We start from the raw sequence: 18,771 nt of genomic DNA, 5'->3' as shown, positions 1-18,771 counted from the left end.
TTTAATCACTATTTGGAAAGAAACCTTTTGTCTGTGAGCTGTGCTGTTTTGTAACATGATAGTGTCAAAATGCCTATTAATCTGTAACATTAATAGCAGTCAGCAAGGGGAAATGGAATTTCTTCTTCTTGTTTGTGATCTATGTTTTTTCCTAATGTCAGTGACTCTTCCTAACCTCCTTACTGTGTTGGTTTATTAATGCAAACAGAAACCTCTGGAAAAACCAAATCCAGTTGTGACTTGTTCAGACTGATTTTCCTCTCTCACTGGTTAGTGATTTAACACTAAGAGGATTCAAATATGAAAATATCTCAGCTTTATTCAATTTTTAGAAACATTGTCCAGGAGGACTCAGCTTATGAAGAAACTGTCTTTTCTTTTGAAAGGGGAGAAAGAAAAGAGGGAGAGCAAGTTAAATATGGGAAGGGAGTAATTTCTGTGAGATAGACCCGAAAGCCAACTTTTGTGATTAATGACCAATTGTGACTCTGCACATTTAATTAGGGAAGTGTCATTACACTCAATTAGCAGGGCTGCCAAATAATCTGTTTAATACTCTGGTCTTTTTTTCTCTAGGGTTTTGCAGACAGTCCTCATTACAGTGATCACTTGAATGACAGTCGATTAGGGCCCCATGAAGGATTGTCCCCGACACCTTTCATGAACTCAAATCTGATGGGTAAGTAGGTAATTCTTTACGAGTATCCCCTCAAAGCCTCTTTGGTCAGAAAGAGACATTTTTCATTCCCTTGTCTAGGACTGACATGTCAAGCATCTGGAAGTTGCTCTGTTTCTCATAGCAACACTGACTTTCCTGTTGAAATCTTTTTATATTGGGGGCAAATTCCTTAAAGGTCATTGACCAAGACTTTATAGAAGAAGGAATCACCTGGATTTTTCTCAAGTTGATCTAGAAAGCTGATATCTGTTTTTTTAAACGCTTCTTTTGTAAATTCTAATTTTTGTTGAGAAGGCATCACAGTCATTTTTAATTTGTGCCTTTTTTTTTACGAAAGAAATTATTTTTCTAATGCTCTTGATTCCTAAACTGCCTTCTGATTTACTTTAGGTGTTCCATTAGTTAATAATTTGAGGCCTTGCCTCTCATATTTAGTTTTCTAATTTCTTTTAGATTTGTTGTATTAGAAACGATGTCACTTTTAAGAAATAGATGCAAACTCCTCCTTTGCCAGGCAAGCGATGTTACTGCTTCCGGGCCTGTAGGTGTCCAACATTTTCTGCTTTTGAAACTGGGAAAACAAGTAAGCAAAATGTGTATTATATTGTGGGCTCAGGTATTGAAAACTTTCTTATCATTGCCTGCACTTTTATGCTACTTGAAACACGTTAATGGCATTGTTTGAAACTCTTCTTCTTATTCCAGTTTGAGGGATAAAAATGTTGATTTCAAAATATTTGTTGTTTGTCAATATGTGGTTTGCGGCAGATATTTTTATTCTATCCAACTTAGGCACAACTCTTCGTTCTTTAAATTAAACATTTGATATTGTTCCACTTACATATTCTGTGTCTTGCAGACATGACCTATTTTGTGGTCTCAGTATTGTCCTTTTAAGACATAGCCATGGTAATCTAAGTGGATTACCTAAATCCAAATCCTGGTGGTCTGCAATTTCTTTTGGAAATCTTTCTACTTTGCTCAGTCTTTGTTGACTACTTTAATTTTCTCTGAAATGAAGGCAGACAAAGCACAGCTATTGCAGAAACCATTGCATAGAACTTCAAAACGTGTAATTCTAAAATGGCTATCTCTGTAGTCTTTGTTTACAGAGAGTACATGTCAACTGGTCAATGATATTTGTATCTGAAGACAGTAAAGCTAAAATGCATTTCCTGGAAGCTATTTTGGTCAAGTAGAGTAGAAATTTCCCCCAGTACTGTTTCAAATATGTTGCCTTTTTTTAAGGACAGGAGACTAAAAAAAAAAAAAAAGTGACTTCACTTGCTTCTCCAGTGTGTTGATTCCACGTATGGAATGGCTCTAGGCTTTGTAGCTGATCCTGATTACATTTTACAATAATATATATCTTAGAATCATAGAATAACCACGTTGGAAGAGACCCACCGGATCATTGAGTCCAACCATTCCTATCAAACACTAAACCATGCCCCTTAGCACCTCGTCCACCTGTGCCTTAAACACCTCCAGGGAAGGTGACTCAACCACCTCCCTGGGTAGCCTGTTCCAGTGTCCAATGACCCTTTCTGTGAAAAATTTTTTCCTAATGTCCAGCCTAAATCTCCCCTGGTGGAGCTTGAGGCCATTCCCTCGTGTCCTGTCCCCTGTCACTTCAGAGAAGAGGCCAGCACCCTCCTCTCTACAACCTCCTTTTAGGTAGTTGTAGAGAGCAGTGAGATCTCCCCTCAGCCTCCTCTTCTCAAGGGTAAACACCCCCAGCTCTCTCAGCCGTTCCTCGTAAGGCCTGTTCTCCAGCCCCCTCACCAGCTCTGTTGCTCTTCTCTGGACTCTCTCCAGAGCCTCAACATCCTTCTTGTGGTGTGGGGCCCAGAACTGAACACAGGAATCAAGTGGAAAACTGTTTGGTGATGTTTTTATTTAAAGCCATCCAGTTTCTAAACAATATATGCCTTTTAAGTATGTGAAAAAAATAATTGGTGCAACTGTATCGTGCTTTTTTAGTTTTATTGAAGAGATGGCTAGGTGATTCCATTAAGCATAATAGAATTACATCATTAGTACAGATTTGAGAAGACGCCTCCTTTGAGATTGTTTTGTAGAGAGAATTAATGAATTGCAAGATGCGGATGTCAGTCACCCAAAGCAGCTGTGAGCTGAAATAGTGTTATATTGTTTTATGGCTAACATTTCTTGTGGATTTTTTTTTTTGTTGGAGCACTAGTACTTCATTTCACTCTATGTGCAGCTAAGAATTATAGAAAGCTTTCAGAATATGTCTGTAACAAATGTAAAGCTCAAAATCCTAGAAGTATGCTTTTAAAAGCATTCCACCTGTGGGTTTTGGCTTGTCATAACAAAAAACAGTGTTCATTTTTCTTATGTTACAGTGTAGGGTGCAGCTTTCTGTATAATCCTTTGATTCGCATAGTGAGTTTTTGCTCTGTATCTTCAGTTGATGCTTAAAGTTTGGAGAGAGGAATGATGAAAGCTGCTTAAAACTAGACAGTTTTGTGTAGGGTTTTTTTGTGTAGTTTTTTTATCAGTGTTGATAAGGGCTTTTTGTCTGTTGTTGAAAAGAAAACCAAGATCTTTTTCTTAAGTTTGTTTAGACAAAAAATAGGTTACAGAGTTAGTTAACATCAAATTGTGAACACGTTCCCATAAACAGAACAAACCCATCCATTTTATTAGTTACTGTAGAAGATATTTAATTATTTATTGTGTTGATTGGTTACTGTGTGACTTTCAGAGGTTAAAAGGAGATAGAAGCTAAGAACATGAACTCTGTAAGCTTATAGGAAGTATCTCCCTAGGGTGATAGAAGTGATGAAGGGTCTGGGTTTCTGTGCTTGAAGATCTGAAAAACATCCTTTCCCACCATTTCATGACTGAAATACATCTCTGAAATAGTTAAAAACTATTAAAAGAAAAAAAGAGCGAACAACAACATATTTCACCATTGCTGTCAACACTTAAGAGTACCATTAAAAGAAAGAATTGTGTCAAGGAGATGTTGTTATTTTGTGTATTATGTTCAGCCATAAGCATATTTGCCTGAAGAGATAGCAGATTATAAAGTGCCACTGTCTTTCATGATGGAGCTCTCAAACATTTTAATGATCTTGTACGTTGCAAAAGAGAGAAATTTTGTCTAACAAGAGTTGATAATGATTCAATAATGAACAATTTGCCACAGAAAGATACATTTCCATATTCATTTAGATATTTTTTGAAGTGTTTTGCAGAGGAAGTAAAGCTATTATGTTGGATTGGTTAGTGTTCCTCACTAATGAATTCCAGAATTATCCTGTTGATTTGTTAGTATAAAAAAAGAAGGGCCGTCATTGTATTTTAAGTAAAACCACTGAATCTCTTGGCACCAGCGCAGTCTGTTAGTATCCATAGAGATATGTAGAAAATCAGGCTAAGATATATTGGTGGTATTGTAGCTCCATTCAGACTTGATAATCTTTGCTTATTCAACGCTTTCTGCTTTAATTACATTCCAGAAAACTGTTCACAAGGATATGAGATTGTTCTCTCTAATTACGCTGCCTTTTAGTACCCTGCACTTGCAAGTAAAGGCCAGTTTACACTGGGACCCTTTGAGCATGTGGTGTTGTATCTTCTGTTGTATTGTTCCCAGGGCTTTATTCTACTGAGATTTCTACTTCTGCTGAACAGGAATGATGCAAGCAGATTATTTTTTACTGTAGGTTAAAGGGCATTTTTTTGGTCATTCTTGGAAATTTGAAGTAGGTGACTTCATTTCTTCTACATCTCTCTTTCCGCAAGAGGTGATAAGGCTAAAGGCAAAACCTTTGTGCTCCATGTTAATCATCAGGGTACTGCTCGGTGCCACAAGTTTGTACGTGGTAAGAAGTCATTAAAGAATTTAGGTGGTGATTGGATGTAAACTTGCCGCGTTGAAATCACTCCTTTGATGCAGAAAGAGAGATTGGTTTTCCAAGTTTTCTTTCAAGTATGCTTCCTTGTTTTATCATTATTTCTGTAACTAGTTGCTTCACAGTTTAGTTGAGTTAAAATTTAGTGCTCTGGGTGTTCTTGGGCTAGCCACAGGGTTTGAAGAGCTGTCATCTGAGATGGCTGGAAACTGTCAGAATTGGAAACTTGTAATGTGTGGGAATGGAGGGTTTTAGACAGTTTGCGTCATTAGGGTAAGCCTCATTCTGATTCTGATGAAATAATGATTCATAGGTGAAAGAACCAAACTTGGTACTCTTTAATGGAAGCAGAGTAATAAATTTTTTTTGCTGTGTGGCTTCCTTTAATGTTGGATATACTTGGTACGCTTGAGTCACTCGTGTGGTTTGTCATCGGGCTTCACAAGTAAATTGGGCTTGCAAGTAAATTGTATGTACACACACCATTTATTTTACCCTTTATTTATGTTTAATTGTCTCATATGTGCTGGGTAGAAACTGCTGTGTGGAGCTCAGGGCAGCAGGAGTGGAGAGGTGCTTGCTAAGTTGAGGCCAAATTCCATGAATTTTCAAAGGTTGTATTTTGAGTTACTGTCAAACTGAAGACCGTTTTTGTGGATTAATCATACAAATAGCTAATCAATATCTGGACTGGGATGTCTTCCAATTTTGGACTTACCATTCACTTAACTGACTTGATTGCCTGATCGTGTAGGTTTGTAAGAATGCCTGTGCTGCAAGTCCATCTTTCATACTAGTGAAATTGCTTGGTCTCATTTTTATTGTCAAATCTGTTGTTTGATTTCTAAGTGAAGCACTCCAGTTTGCTCGGATAGTGGTAAGAATTTTTGAAAATGTACATCAGGGGCATTTTTCAAGCTACGTGGTAAATAGCTGAAGCCTCTGTAAGCTTTCCAGTATTGATACTGTTCTTGAATAGGTGATGTAAAGCCTTTTATACCTTAATTTGGGAAAGGTTATTTTTAGTAAAGGGAAAGCCTTTTGAACTTTACAATACCATTAAAAGAGATCGTTCATCTGAATTTTTTCTCAGTTAAGAATCTTATCTTCAGGAAAACTGTTTGCTTCCTCAGTGGCACTTCAGTAAAAGAATTTTGGGATTGAAGAGATAGATCTTATTATCAAATGACTTTATGATAGTGGAGGCAGTAGAAGGAAGCAAGCAAGGATAACCAGTTATTAAAATGGCAAATTTTAAGAATGCTGCATATTTTTGATTTGCTAGGAATCTTGTTTTAATTGCCTTTTAGGAAGGGAGAGGGCATATCTGAGTAGTGAGTTGGCAGACCTTGTATTTGTCCAAAATAATAGTTAGATTTCCTTGAATTGCCTTCTGTAGTCGTTACTAATTTAACACATGGAATAAAATAGGCATCACAATGGAAAAGATCTCCAGAGACATGAGCAATGGCAAGACTGACCTGGAATAATTTATAGGCGGTTACATCGGTATTAACGTGGAGAACGGTGGGGACAGAATATTTTAAATCCTTCAGAGAATTCATTAGGAAGAAAGAGGCAAATGTTGAAAAAAAGAAAACGGCAAAATAGGGACATAATAAACATTATGACAAGTGAGTCAGTTCATCTCATTTTATAGTAGTAGGGCAGTAAATTGAAAGAGAAAGTATGAAAGGATAGCTAATAAGCTTCATGTAGTGCATAATTATCTGTCAGATTTTGTTGTTCAACAAGAGTTCAGAAAAACTTTTCCCAGTCATAAAAGCACAAGCCTAAGATCATCTGGAGTTACAATTCTTCGGGGTATAACTCTCTCCCTCCAAGACACAGGTTGACCACAAGTTGCAGATTGGGAAGTTGCCATGCTGGAAAAGTTCATTGAAACTGATGTTACAGTAACTGGTACTATGCACTTTCACAGCATTACACTTACTTTTCATCACATCTGGAATAATTTTGATTATTGTAGCTAACAGTATCAAGAGGCTGAGTCATCTCTACAAGAACATCATGGCTACTTTTCCCAAAGTAAGCATTGCTATTGCTTTCCCCCAGGAAACCTTCGTGTTTAGTTGCTTCTGATAGGCTTATGCTTTTTTAAAATGTCTTTTTTTCCCAAATCGTTGCCTTTAATGAATCTGGTAAATGAAAGATTTCCTTTTAAGTTTCTTTCTAAGAAGGTTTGTTTTCCTTTTGGGGTGTGTCACTGTGCTGAATTGCTTGATTGATGCTGTTCTGTATACAATAGTATAAATTGGCTAAAAGCCTAATGTGAGTTTGATAATGTTTTGTTGTTTAGAATGACAATTTCAAACCCAGAGTTCATGTTTTAAGTTCAATTCCAGTGAACTTAATTGAAATTGAACTTCCTCTGTTCCAGATTATTACATATATACTGTTTGCTTTATATAAGATTACATAAAATTTCTATTAAAAATGTAAATACTTTTGTTTTAAGTGCTAGCAGTATGCCTCTCCTTTTGTTCTGGGGTGCTCCTGCACGTGGCTGTGTCCTGGCTCTGTCATGGCGTGTTGGGCTGTGTCAGGCTATTGTCAGCGGTGGATGTAAGACCTCAGATGTGTCGTGCAGGTTACTGCTGGCGCCGAGCCGCCCGTCTGTAGGCTGAAGCTCTGGACTCACTGTGTGTTGTATCTGTTGTTACAGTTTTAGATTTATCTTTTTTTTTTTCTTCCCCCCAGGTATTATGTTAAATAAATTCCACTCACACCAAAGAATTGCTCTCATCTGCTCTTCATTTGCCTTTTGTGAAAGCTAATGGGTTTCTGAGAAATTAAATTACACAGTCATTTAGTGACAGTGCTAAGTGCAGGGCATTTTTACCCTTGGGTTTTTGCACACAAGAGTGTGTTAAGCTTAGTTTTCCTTTTTGTTTACAGTAATATTTCAATTGGATATCCTTCCTAACATTTCTGTACATCCAGTAATACTTTAAGGCTTTGTGCAGACGTAGCGGGGAGCTCTCCTCCTTTGTACCATTGTGCTGTAGCAGGTGTCTGCTTGTGCGCTCTCCCCCGTGAGACTTCCCTATTGCTCCTAGTTAGCAGCTGCGGCAAAGGGGCCCTGGTGACCCTCCTCAGGTGGTGCTCAGGTGGGGCTCTGCCAGGTAGGTGTGTGGGCGCAGCTGCCCGCTGCCGGGCTCCGCTCCTGCTGCTGCTGGCCAGAGGCCTCGTGCCCGGCCGGCTCCCTGCCTTCCGCCGCTCCCCGAGCGGGGAGGTGAGGAGCGGGGTAAGCAGATGCTCCGCGACCTGCTGGCCTTCCCCTTCCCCGTCCCCTTCCCCGTCAGGGAGCCGAGTGCTATGGGAGCATGCGGAATGTTTACGTGCTTTGTCCTTAACGAGCACGGGTGGTATTGTGCAGGTTTGCAAGATCTTTTTACTCTCCACGTCGGTGTTGGAGTGATTTTTCAGACTCGATCTGCAGTGCTGTGGTTCAAGGGGAAAAACCAGAAGAGTTTTCTTTCTGGCAAGTAAGAAAGTGAAGAAATCTGTCCTTGAGAAATCTATCAAATGATACGATTTAACGTTGTGTTAGGAGGAGCTGCTGTTGCCTTTTCACTGGATGTTACCAGGGCCAGAGGTGCCTTCATAGGACTCTTAATAGTCTCTGCACATCCGCAGCCCATCCCGTGGGCAGGACTGGTGGCTTTGGTGGTCTTGGGGCAGCAAGTGTTGCTTGCACCGTGCTCCAGCAGTAGAAGAACTGGCACCTAGTGTTAATTGTGTTGAAGGAAGTTGGAACTTTGTCTTCTTCAAAAAGATTTCCCAGTTAAACCCAGTTTTTTTCTCACACAAAGTACTTTTGAATTGCTGGTTTGGGAGTTAAACATGCAAGTCGGTGGCTTTTAAATATAGAAATATTTTACTTCTGATAAAATTTGTTCTGCAGAGCTTGGGTTTTAGTTAACGCAGTCTGATACATTTGAGTGTTGATTTATTCACAGTGTACTCAGCCTCTGAAAAGGGGAATAAATAGTAATCTGATGAAATTTTTAAGTCTTGCATTTCCTCTTTGTTACAGCGTGTCAGTTGAGCTGCTGTAGGGTATGTTTATCTGTTACCAGGCTCATCAGTGCATGAAATGCTGAAAGGGCATATTTCTCTCCTGTGGTTCTTGCCATCCCTGGGCACTTGTAGATGTATTCCAGTGGATGGGATCAGCTGGGTGAAGCTGCAGGATTTTAAATTTCAGTCTGTCTGAAGGTGCCAAGCTCCTTCCCAGGGAGAAGGAAGGAGGGGGTGATTCTTTCCCATACTGGTGATGTAACTTCCCCATGAGGCAGTTGCTTAGGGATCTACATAATAACTATTATCCTGTTCAAATAGGAGACTGTAGAAAGCTCACTGGTGATTAAAAGATAATTTTGTAATTTTTCATGGCTTGTCTTTGTTTTGCAATAAAGATGTTTGCTTATCGCCAGGTGCATAAAAATCATTTACTTAATCTCTATTTCATTCCATTAATTTTTTTTCTGTTCTTGTGTGCACGTAGCTGTATCCTGTCAGTTGCTAGCGGTCCAGTGTTTAACGACTGCAGCAGCCTGGGTCCAGTGATTAATTTTTGAACTGGTTGACTAGAGTGTCCTAATTAGGCTGCTTGTGTCAAAACAAGTGGCTTTTGTCATTTGGGGCAATTATAGTATTTGCATTAATATTATTTGAGGTTGTTAATAGTTTTCTTTAGGGAGCGAGTTGTAGCGAGTCAAATCCTTGCTGTTGGAAACCTGGCTTTGTTTAGATATGCGGAAACCTCAGAGGAAGGCAAAACGGGCTAAGTTGAGTGAGCCTGTAAAAGGTGTCGTTCTATTTTTTAGATGCAGAAGGTGTTGGACCTCTAATACTATTGGATTTGTGGTGGCCGCTGTGTTTTCCTTAGAGTTGTAAGCTGCTCTGTGTGTGCAATGCTTCAGCTATAGAACGATTAATGAATTAAGTATCATCAAAAGAGAACAGCATTATTTAATTTGATTGTGGAAATGTCTGGATACTTTTGCTTTGGTCCAATATTGCACCAAGGTGTTGTTTCTGACAAGTACGTGAAAGATTTTCATGTCACAGCAATGTGCAGAAGACCAGGGAAAGCGCAGCTCATTCTTGCTTTATATGTGGGACTTTCTTGTTGGTTTTTTGTGCTTTCCTGCGGGCCAGCAGCACTGTGGTTTTCAGCTGGGTGTTCAGCTGCTGTCACTCTAGCACATGGGTGTTTATCAGGAAGTCAGCTGAAAATTCTGCGGAGTTGTTTCTTAGGCATCCAGATGGAGGGTCACTTGGAGAAAGAGAAACCTCGTTATCCTTTATGTGTGGAAGCTTCACGGGGATGGTGTTTGGTGGAGGGAGGGTGCTGTTTGGTTGCGGGTTCTTTTGGAAGGTGCTCACAAGGGTCTGCTGTCTGAAAATGAGTTGGGAGAGAGAGTTGAAACGTCATTTTAGGTGCTGATCTGTTATATACAGGATTAAAGAAACCAACGGTGTTTGGGTTGCCTGCTACCATTTCCTTTAAAGAAAGCAGTAGCCTTAAGTTCAGTGATGAAATAAATAAGGTTACTTGCTATGGGAATGGGAAAGAAACAGCAATTACTTCTGGAATAACTTGAGACTGATTTTACGTTTTTTTGTAAAACTGTTGAGCCTTAAAGGTGATTGGGTGCTGAGCACTCTGAAATGCAGCGTGGGTAAATGTAAAATGCATAAACTCAAAATGTGATTGTACAGACCACGTGCAGAACCTGTACTACTGTCACGTTACCTGCAATGAAGCTTGAGCTCAGTTTCCAGTGTAACAGGGACCTTTAAAATAAGCCTCGCTCTTCAGGCACAAATGCAATACAAATGAGTCATCTTCCAGTTTCTTTCTCTTATACAATGGAACATAAAAAGCAGAATTCTTAAGAGTTGTGTGACTTGCTAACAGCCTCATAAGCATCAAGGCTGATCCCTGGGATCTGCATTGAATACCGAAGTGCACGACTGTATCATAAATAAGTTCATATTGTGTTTAAATCAAGTTCTGCAGCGATAGGAAGAAGTGTGCTTGTACGCCCTTTATCAGGGCACTGCAGTTTGAAGTATATTCTCTGCGTTGTGTGAGCGAAGTGCAGTTTGCCTAAATATTTTGCTCTGATAATCCAGTCAGAAAGAGAAGTGTTGTTTAATGTCTCTTCTATGGCATTGTTTGTTTCACATACTGCTAGTCCATTATAAACTGTCACATCACTTTTATTCATAGGTTTATTTGGAGCACTGTGGTACTTAGCAACTTAAACTACAAACATATTTACCTGCTTGAGCAGAGATGTAAAAATTTTATGTCTTATGAAACCGTATTTCTCAACTGTCTTACCTATCTTAGACATTGCACTGCCTTATAAAATATTTATATTTTTATTTATATATTTATATTCTGAAAATTCTTATAAAGACTTTTTTCATCATGTCACTCTAATGTCAAAGTAGTTTGCAAAGCTCATGTGTTACACTGTAGAAGGCATTTAGCACGCCTTATTTTTCTTTCATTCAAAAAATGAGTTTTTCATATTTCTAAGTTAATTTTCTTTAATTTTAGAGGAGATTTTTGTTTTCATATAGATGTATACATTATTACATGGCTTCACATTTGAAAGATACTAAAATTGGTATAGGTCTGCAAGGTCAGAAACAGAGCTCTCCTGTTTTCTGCTATAAAATTCTGTCTTGCTTTGTACTTAGAGAAATAATTCACCTGATGTGAATTAAATCTTTCTTCCCAATCATAGATGAAGTGATATTTTAGCACTGCTGTGTTGTCTGACAAAACAGCTGCTGACTTATTTTACCATCACTGAAATAATTTTTATTTACATTTTCTGATATTGATATTTTTAGGATCCAGATAAATGTCACTAGCATTGCTAGCGCTTAAAATGTTACTTTATAAATCTGAGAAATCCACAGGCTAGTTTTTCTCAGGTGTCTGAAATCATTGCTTCTCTGGGTATTTTGGGTTAAACTCTGAGAGCACAATCTGAAGTCACTCGTTCATGCGATGCTCAGTTTACCTTTACGTGCTGCGTTGTTCTTGCCTGCTTAGGGGTGCTGGGGGGTTATTTAGTTTGATTACTGCGAGTGGTGGGAGGAGGAGCAGCGATTGGTTTGTCTTTCTGGTGCTTGGCTGCATTTCCTTTAAATTTTTTTGTTCACTGCTTTTATTCATCAATGACAATTTATAAACAGTGCATGTTTCACAATGATTTCAGCCTTGAGTGCCAAACAACTGTATGATTTTGTTCCTTTGTTTGACAGTTGTCTGGCACTAGGCCACAGGCACAATTGCAATGAGTGTTTTTGTCCAGTGTATGTGTAAATTCTGTATTTCATTTATATTTTTGCTATTGCATTAGAAATATATTGTCCTAGAAATGCATTTCAAAGGTGCATGTTAAAAAAAAAATAGCTAACTTTGTAAAGCTGTTAAGTGAATTGAGTATAAATTTGTTCCTTCGCTGTTTTGGGGCAGGGAGAGGGGCCAGCAGAGAAAAACTGCTGGTTTTTCTTGGTTCAGTGGAGCAGTTGCTAACTATGGAAAGGAATATGGTTTGTTGGCAGAAGGAAAAAGTCCATGTGTTTCTCCATTTGGTAACCATTTCATGTAGGATAGTTTGCTTAGGTGTATGCAATAAACAGAGGGCTTTCAACAATAGATTTAGAACAGAGTAAAGGTAGAGAACAATTTTTTAAATACAGATTATTTTCTCTATTTCTTCCTCTCATTTTGCCTGCATAGAGAAAATTTGGAGCACAAATGTCTTGAGTACAAACTATTGACTTTTCCCTGGCTCTGTAGTGCTTGGTTGACATTCTGCAGTGCGAAGGAGGCGAGCTTCCCTGTTGATCGTACTCCGAGTTTCTGTTTCGTGTGCCTCTCCCTCCTCCCTAGCATACACACAGCTTGGTCTCATGATAAAGACATAGTGCAAATGCCAGGAAACCTATGTGAAATAGAACACCAAATTGAAAGGCAGTGATTCATCAGGAGAAAACGTTATCCAGGCCCCAGTAACTTTTTTTTCCCCCTTCTTTCAACCTGTGCCCTAAGCATCGTTATTTCCTTGATAATCAATCTCAGCGTGACTGTTGAACTGAAAGCTGCTGTTAAAGTCGCCACTGCCCTTCTATCAGATCTCTTCTGTTTTCTTGGTGGTATTCTAAGGTTGCTTTCTTATTTGTTAATGCAGTACAGGTAGGTGTCACTAGCCCAGTTTAGTTCCTTCAAAAGATGCTATAATGTCAGGGGTAGGAAATAACAAACTTTAATTTACACTGAAATTGTCAACAGAATCGCCTGTCCTCAAATCTATAGAGTATAATTTTACTGTAGTTTTGCTGTGCGGTTAAACCTGTATTTTCGTCCCTTGAATGCGCCCATCTGGATCAGTGCGTTGTTCCACCTGAGCACTTCCATCAGGCTCATGCTCAGCTGCTCTTTGGGATTTTTCCTGTCTTTACCTGGCTTGTCTGTCTTCCTTGCTCTGTTGACTTTTATGACTGTTGAAAGAAAGGCCATTTTTTTTTTGTGGTTTTGTGCAGACGTGTTGCTCTTGGTAGGTATGTTTTCTTTTTGTTTCCTTCGTCTTAAATAAAAAGGAAATTAAGTTTAAGTCTGAGCATGCTCTGTTGTTGCTTACAGCATGGTCTTATTTGGCTGTAACACCTGGCTGTTGAAATTCAGAGCATATTATTCTTCAAATTCACGCTGTTTTTTTTGTGGTTCTTCCCATGTGGACTTGTTAGTGGCCAGTGCTGTTGGTGGGATACCATGGTAGAGGAGTCTTTCTTCTGTTCCAGTGTGGGTATTTTTGCTTGTTTGCAAGACATTTGTACATTCAGAACTGATATCTTCCAAGTGGTCTCTAAGTTCAGATTCCAAACAGCGGTGCTGTGTAGTACAGTAAGTATTCTCTTTCACAGCCCAGATTACTGCCCACTAAATTGGAAAGATCAAAACTGTCGGTTCTCATATTGCGATGAGAGTGTATTTAACGCATCCTCTGATCCTCTGTTAAAAGAGTTAGGAGTTGTTGTGAATGGATGAGGGAATAATAAAAGCCAGTATAGTAAAACACGTTTTAAAGTGGAAAAATAATATTTTATCCGTGGCCAACTTCTAAACAAACCTGCAGGGCTATGGCTTAGTCACACTGGAGTGAAGAATATGAGCCAGATGTTAAAGTGTCCTTCAGTTAGACTTTGAAAGAGTGAGTTTGAGTGTAAAATCAGTGACAACAGACATGCTGAAGGGTCACTTGCAAGATTTCTGTTGTAAAAAAGCAAGTTCACATACAAATTTTTAGTGTCCAGTGTTTTCCTATTTAAAACATGTCTCTTATACTGAAGCTTCCAAGATGTTCGTGGATGCTTTTCAGAACCCTTGATCCCTTGTAGCATGTACTGTGCTGCTCAAGGCAAGAATCTTTAGATGTCACAGTCATCTTGCCACACATGATGAATCACTTTGCCTAAAGATTTTCTGCCTGCAAAGCCTCTGGGGTGGCTCTGTCTCCCTGAGGATGTTCTGTTCAACTGGCCATCTGAGCTTACGCTGTCTGACCACTTTAGAAGGTGCTAATCTAAACTTTCTTACATTTAATTTCTGCTTGTAAATAACAGAAGGGGTCTGGCCAAAACCAGAAATAAAGCAGAAAAAGAACTAGTTTTCTTTAAAAAAGACAATATCGCTTTGAACTGATTTTATTCAAAGGTTTGGTTTTTTTTATTTAATTTGTTACAAGGACTATGTCAAGTGATTGTGACTGCAGGATACTGTCCAAAATGTGTTTTCCTGTGATTTTTTTTCACTTTTTTTTTTTTCACTAGTGTGTATGGTGAGTTTCAAAGCCTTCCTGATTGTGTCTCCTTGGATACATTTTTTGGTTGTATTGGCCTGTAAGACTGGTACTGGGTAGATACCTGGTGAACCTTTTCAGGGTTCCATCAGTTTTCTGTGAGGAGCCTGTGAAGAACATCATAATAATACATTGTTATGTTTTTAGGATTTAATTCAGTTCATGTTTTTTAAACAGTTCAAAATTTGTTGCAGGTAAATCCATGTCCAATTGTTCAGTTTGCAGATTGTGTTCTAAACTGACCTACATGGGCTGTTTTGTTGTGGCAAGCTGCCTCTTCTACATTTTTGCAAATCTGTACAAGCAGTATGTCAGCAGTGAGGCACAGGAAGTGACAAACTGCAGCAAGTACATTTTATTTTTACATTTTTTTAATTATTATTTATATACTTATCTTCCTGCCTTTTTGCCTTTGCCTGTCTCTTTGACAATGCATTCTTTCCTTCCTGTGTGATTGGTCCCTAACTCCCTTCGTAGCCCATTCAAGGTCTGTTGTCATGAGTAGGAGGAGGAGGTGACCCATTGCCTTCTCTACTCCCTCCCCCTGAGAAAATCGCCGTTCCTCAGGAGCAGACTATTCCAGTGATTTAATAAGGGGAATGGAAATGTAACTCTGAATTACTAGATGGCCACCATTCATCCTTTGCAGTTATATGCAGAACCACCTTTTCTAACTTCTGCTACCTTTCTTTTTTCTGTCCTGCTGATCCATTTCAAGTATTTCCTCAAATAAGCATTTTTAGGAGAGCTGCTCATGTATTTTCTGTTTTGGAAGACAAATCCAAATAAAAAATTTTCCACAGGCTTCCCTTTCCCCCCCGAGGATATTGATTTTCTCTTTTTCTGTTTTACAGAAGAACCGTCCATCTTGCAGAAAATATTTTCATTTTCAAGAACAGCCTTTAAATATAAAATAGCTCCAAGTAGTGTGAGCGTTCTTTCTGTTGTGACTTAAAAATCCTCTTTGTTGAGAATAGGAAAGATACTGACTCCTTAAGAACCAACTTGGTAACTACTGTAGAAAGAAATAATAATAAAAAATGCTTCAGCCTCAATGTAATTCCAACTCTTTGCAGTGACATTTTTACTGACAGCAAAGAGATTCTTGGTTCTTTTCCTTTTTTTTTTTTTTTTAAAGTTCTCATTAAAAATTTGTGGTTTGTTAGCTTTCTTACTTTTGCAACTTTGACAGCTAGTGGAAATTGTTAAATATATGCAGTCTGTGTCATATTGAAAAAAATTGTATTGGAATGAAAATTTTATTTAATACCTGAAAGTAGGGCATGATTAGTTGTAAAATTGCTTATTTTGAAGTCAAAGCCAATTATGCCTGCCCGAGGTTTAATATTCCTTTTTTTATAATGAATCCAGCTGTGAAGGCTGAATGGAAATCAGACAGCTTGATGCTAACAGCTGATCAGAAGGAATCCATTTGGGGAAAAGGTAAAAAGAGTAGTTTCTGTTGACCTCGGATAAAGCTGAGTAACATCAGTATAGACGATGAGCTAAAAAGGACCAGTTAAGCAGTAGCTTGTCTCTAAGCTTTGAAGCATTCGATGTAGTTGGGTTTGCGCGATTCTACAGTAGTTAGGCTCGAATGCTTAAAAATTGCGTTTATGAAGGGAAGTGTAGACCTGATTTAGATGTGTTTTCAGTTTGCATTTTTCTTTATTGAATGAATTTTGTAATTTTTTTAATGTTGAGCAAATGTGCACCTTTTCCTAGGCTAGCTATTGCACTGACTGAGTCTTATTTAACCATTTTTACACAATCACAAACCCCTTTCAGTCTTAGCTATTGATTGTCAAAAGGTCCAAGACAGTCCTAACTCTCTTTATTGTAAATACTAAATTTGCAATATTTGCGATATTGTGATTATGACTTGCAGGAATCCATTTCAGGTTAACCTTGTAACCAGTTACTGTTGCACTGACAAGATAAGTTTTTGGGGTTTTTTAACTGTTTTGTTTGTGAACTTCTAGCTCCCTCATTCCGAGCTGTGGTGCTTGTCTAATGCTTAGTGAATGAATAAATCAAAGCCACTTCTTACAAAAGAAATTTTACGCTGTTTATACACGATATACATAGGAATTATATGTAAGGTTTTGTTTAACTTTGCATCTGTATGTTTTAGGGGTAAGAATTAGAGTAAAGGAAGTCTTCACTGGAGTCCTTTGCTGTAGGAAATGTCTAGGGACATGTGTTGTTTTGTTTATAGATTAAAGCTGATATTATTTGTTATGACACCTTTTTTGATTTGAATAAGGTGATAAAAATCTGTTACTGTTCTCTTGATATCCTTATGGCTTGTAGAACTTAGATAAGAGTTGGATCCCCAATATCTGTGCCATGCACTTCTCCTAAATTGATGTTAGAAGTGCACTAAAACTTCTCTGGTGCATTTCGTGTTGTCTTTGTAGAAATCCCCTTGCTCACAAGCAATGCCACCTTTTGCCATCTTGGAATACCTTTTCTTTTGGCGTTTCTCTTATAAATCACCTTTTTGTGTTCTAGTTTCCATGTGTTGAGCTGAACTTTTGCTTTCTAAATCTTAGGTTTTTAGGTATAATTATATCACAAGAAGCAAATCCTCCCTTCTTTCCCACTTTAGTCAGTGAGAAGAGAGGCTCAGTTTTGTCTGAGGACCAGAAGAGGTTTCATGCCTGGGGTGCGCATCCCACCAGAGGCAACTTTGTTCTTGGTTGCGCCCAGGCCACATTTGGGCCCAGGGAAGGCAGGTGAGGTACTGAGACCAACCTGGACGCTCGTGCCAACTCTCCCCTTGTTCTCCCTCTTCCGTGATGTTTCCAGGCAAGGAAAGTTTTGCTGAGGCTCTTTGACTTTGGGTGAGATTATTTGTCCAACTCCTCCTAGCCCTTTCCATTGTGAATCTCCCCAGCTGTTAGTTTTTTGCCTCTTAAGAGATGTCAAGTCTCTAGTGTAGCCATCAGCTTTCCCTGTGTTGCATATGAAGTGTGAGTAGTATTAGTACTTAATTCATTATATGACATTTTTCATTTCATTTCAAGAGCTTTCAAAATAAAGGAAGCTGAATTTAATCTAAAAAACTGACCTTATTAAGGAAGATATTCTGATTTTAACACTGTAGGTTCCCCGGATACTACACCAATTAGCATTCTGTAAGTGCTCAGAATAGAACTGGTTGTCAGGCCCTTAATTTAATGATTTATTGATTAATGATTTTTGTATTCTACTGAGGACGAACACTTCCTCATCTGCTGCTGGTCAACATAATTTTGCAAAAGGATGTGATTATTTCTTTGGTATGACTGTTTGTTCTCTACCGCTTCCTTCTGTGCTCCTCTGTCTAACAATACCAAGTCTGCCACCTTTTCATTTTGTGGAGGTTTTAGATTACAGGACTCTGATTTGGCCCTGTGAAAACGTGAATCATACCAAGGAGAGCAAAATGCAAATGCTTTTGTGCGTTTCTCTTAAGATCCTTGAGATAGGGAAGGGAGGAAAAGGCCCTGCAGCAGTACAAATCGCCAAATAATCTTGATAGCAACTGTAAAAACAGAGAAGTGCTTTCTGCTTCTAATGTGCTTTTTTTTTTCTTTCTCTCCTTGTATTCGTGAATTTAAGTATGCTGTAGTCTTTTGTGTAGCCTCCCAGACGTGAACGGAGGAATTGCCACTGACCTAGAGCAACATGTAGTGCTACAGAATGCAACCAAACAACTATGCTCTTCTCACACCTATTATACTTATTTCTCTAAGTAGTTCTCAGCAATTTATGCTCCAGAAGCAAAGCTTGGGTAGTTCAGTCGGTGCTAGACTTGTCGAATTTAACTGTGTAATTCAGAGGTGTCTGCTCCTCAGGTAATCAATTTAAAAAAAACCCAAAAGTACAACTAAGCTTTCTGCTGTGATACCAAATGGTGGAGTCCTCCCTGCCTGGGAGCTTGGAGCTTCGAAATGGAAGAAGTGAACATTAGTAGTTTGGTTAGTCTTTTACATTTTGGTTGCAAATCACTTGACTCTTAGCCCTGAGGCGTAATGTAATTTCAAGAGAAGATGCGCTCCCTGTCACATTTGTTTCCTCAGTATCTTTCTAACAGTGCAAATATTTAACAGTATAGTGTGATAAGCTCTGGCCAAAATATCTCCCTGTCCTTATGTGTGTAATGTAATAGTCCTAAGTCAGCAATAACATGTATAAATTCACATTTTGCCTTTTTTGCAGACTGTAGTCAGAAGCAGCCTGTGCTCCCATTCAAGTCTTGCTGTGCCATGAGCACATCACGTTGCATATTTTTTTATCTCCT

At 38.7% G+C, this 18,771-nt stretch overlaps 1 protein-coding gene across 13 annotated transcripts in view; it reads left to right on the top strand.

The window, feature by feature from the left end:
- TCF12 (transcription factor 12) overlaps positions 1–18,771 on the top strand; it is a 174,269-nt gene that overhangs the window by 64,848 nt on the left and 90,650 nt on the right. For all 13 annotated transcript variants that reach the window (XM_069866885.1, XM_069866896.1, XM_069866895.1 and 10 more), the window contains one exon: positions 577–679. In XM_069866885.1, coding sequence (XP_069722986.1) covers positions 577–679 — 103 coding nt within the window. The remainder of the gene's footprint in view (positions 1–576; positions 680–18,771) is intronic.

This window comes from Phaenicophaeus curvirostris, chromosome 12 (assembly GCF_032191515.1).
Source record: "Phaenicophaeus curvirostris isolate KB17595 chromosome 12, BPBGC_Pcur_1.0, whole genome shotgun sequence".
Classification (NCBI taxonomy): Eukaryota; Metazoa; Chordata; class Aves; order Cuculiformes; family Cuculidae; genus Phaenicophaeus; species Phaenicophaeus curvirostris.
The sequence above is the reverse complement of the archived record's forward strand: the minus strand, read 5'-3'. Positions and strand labels throughout refer to the sequence as shown.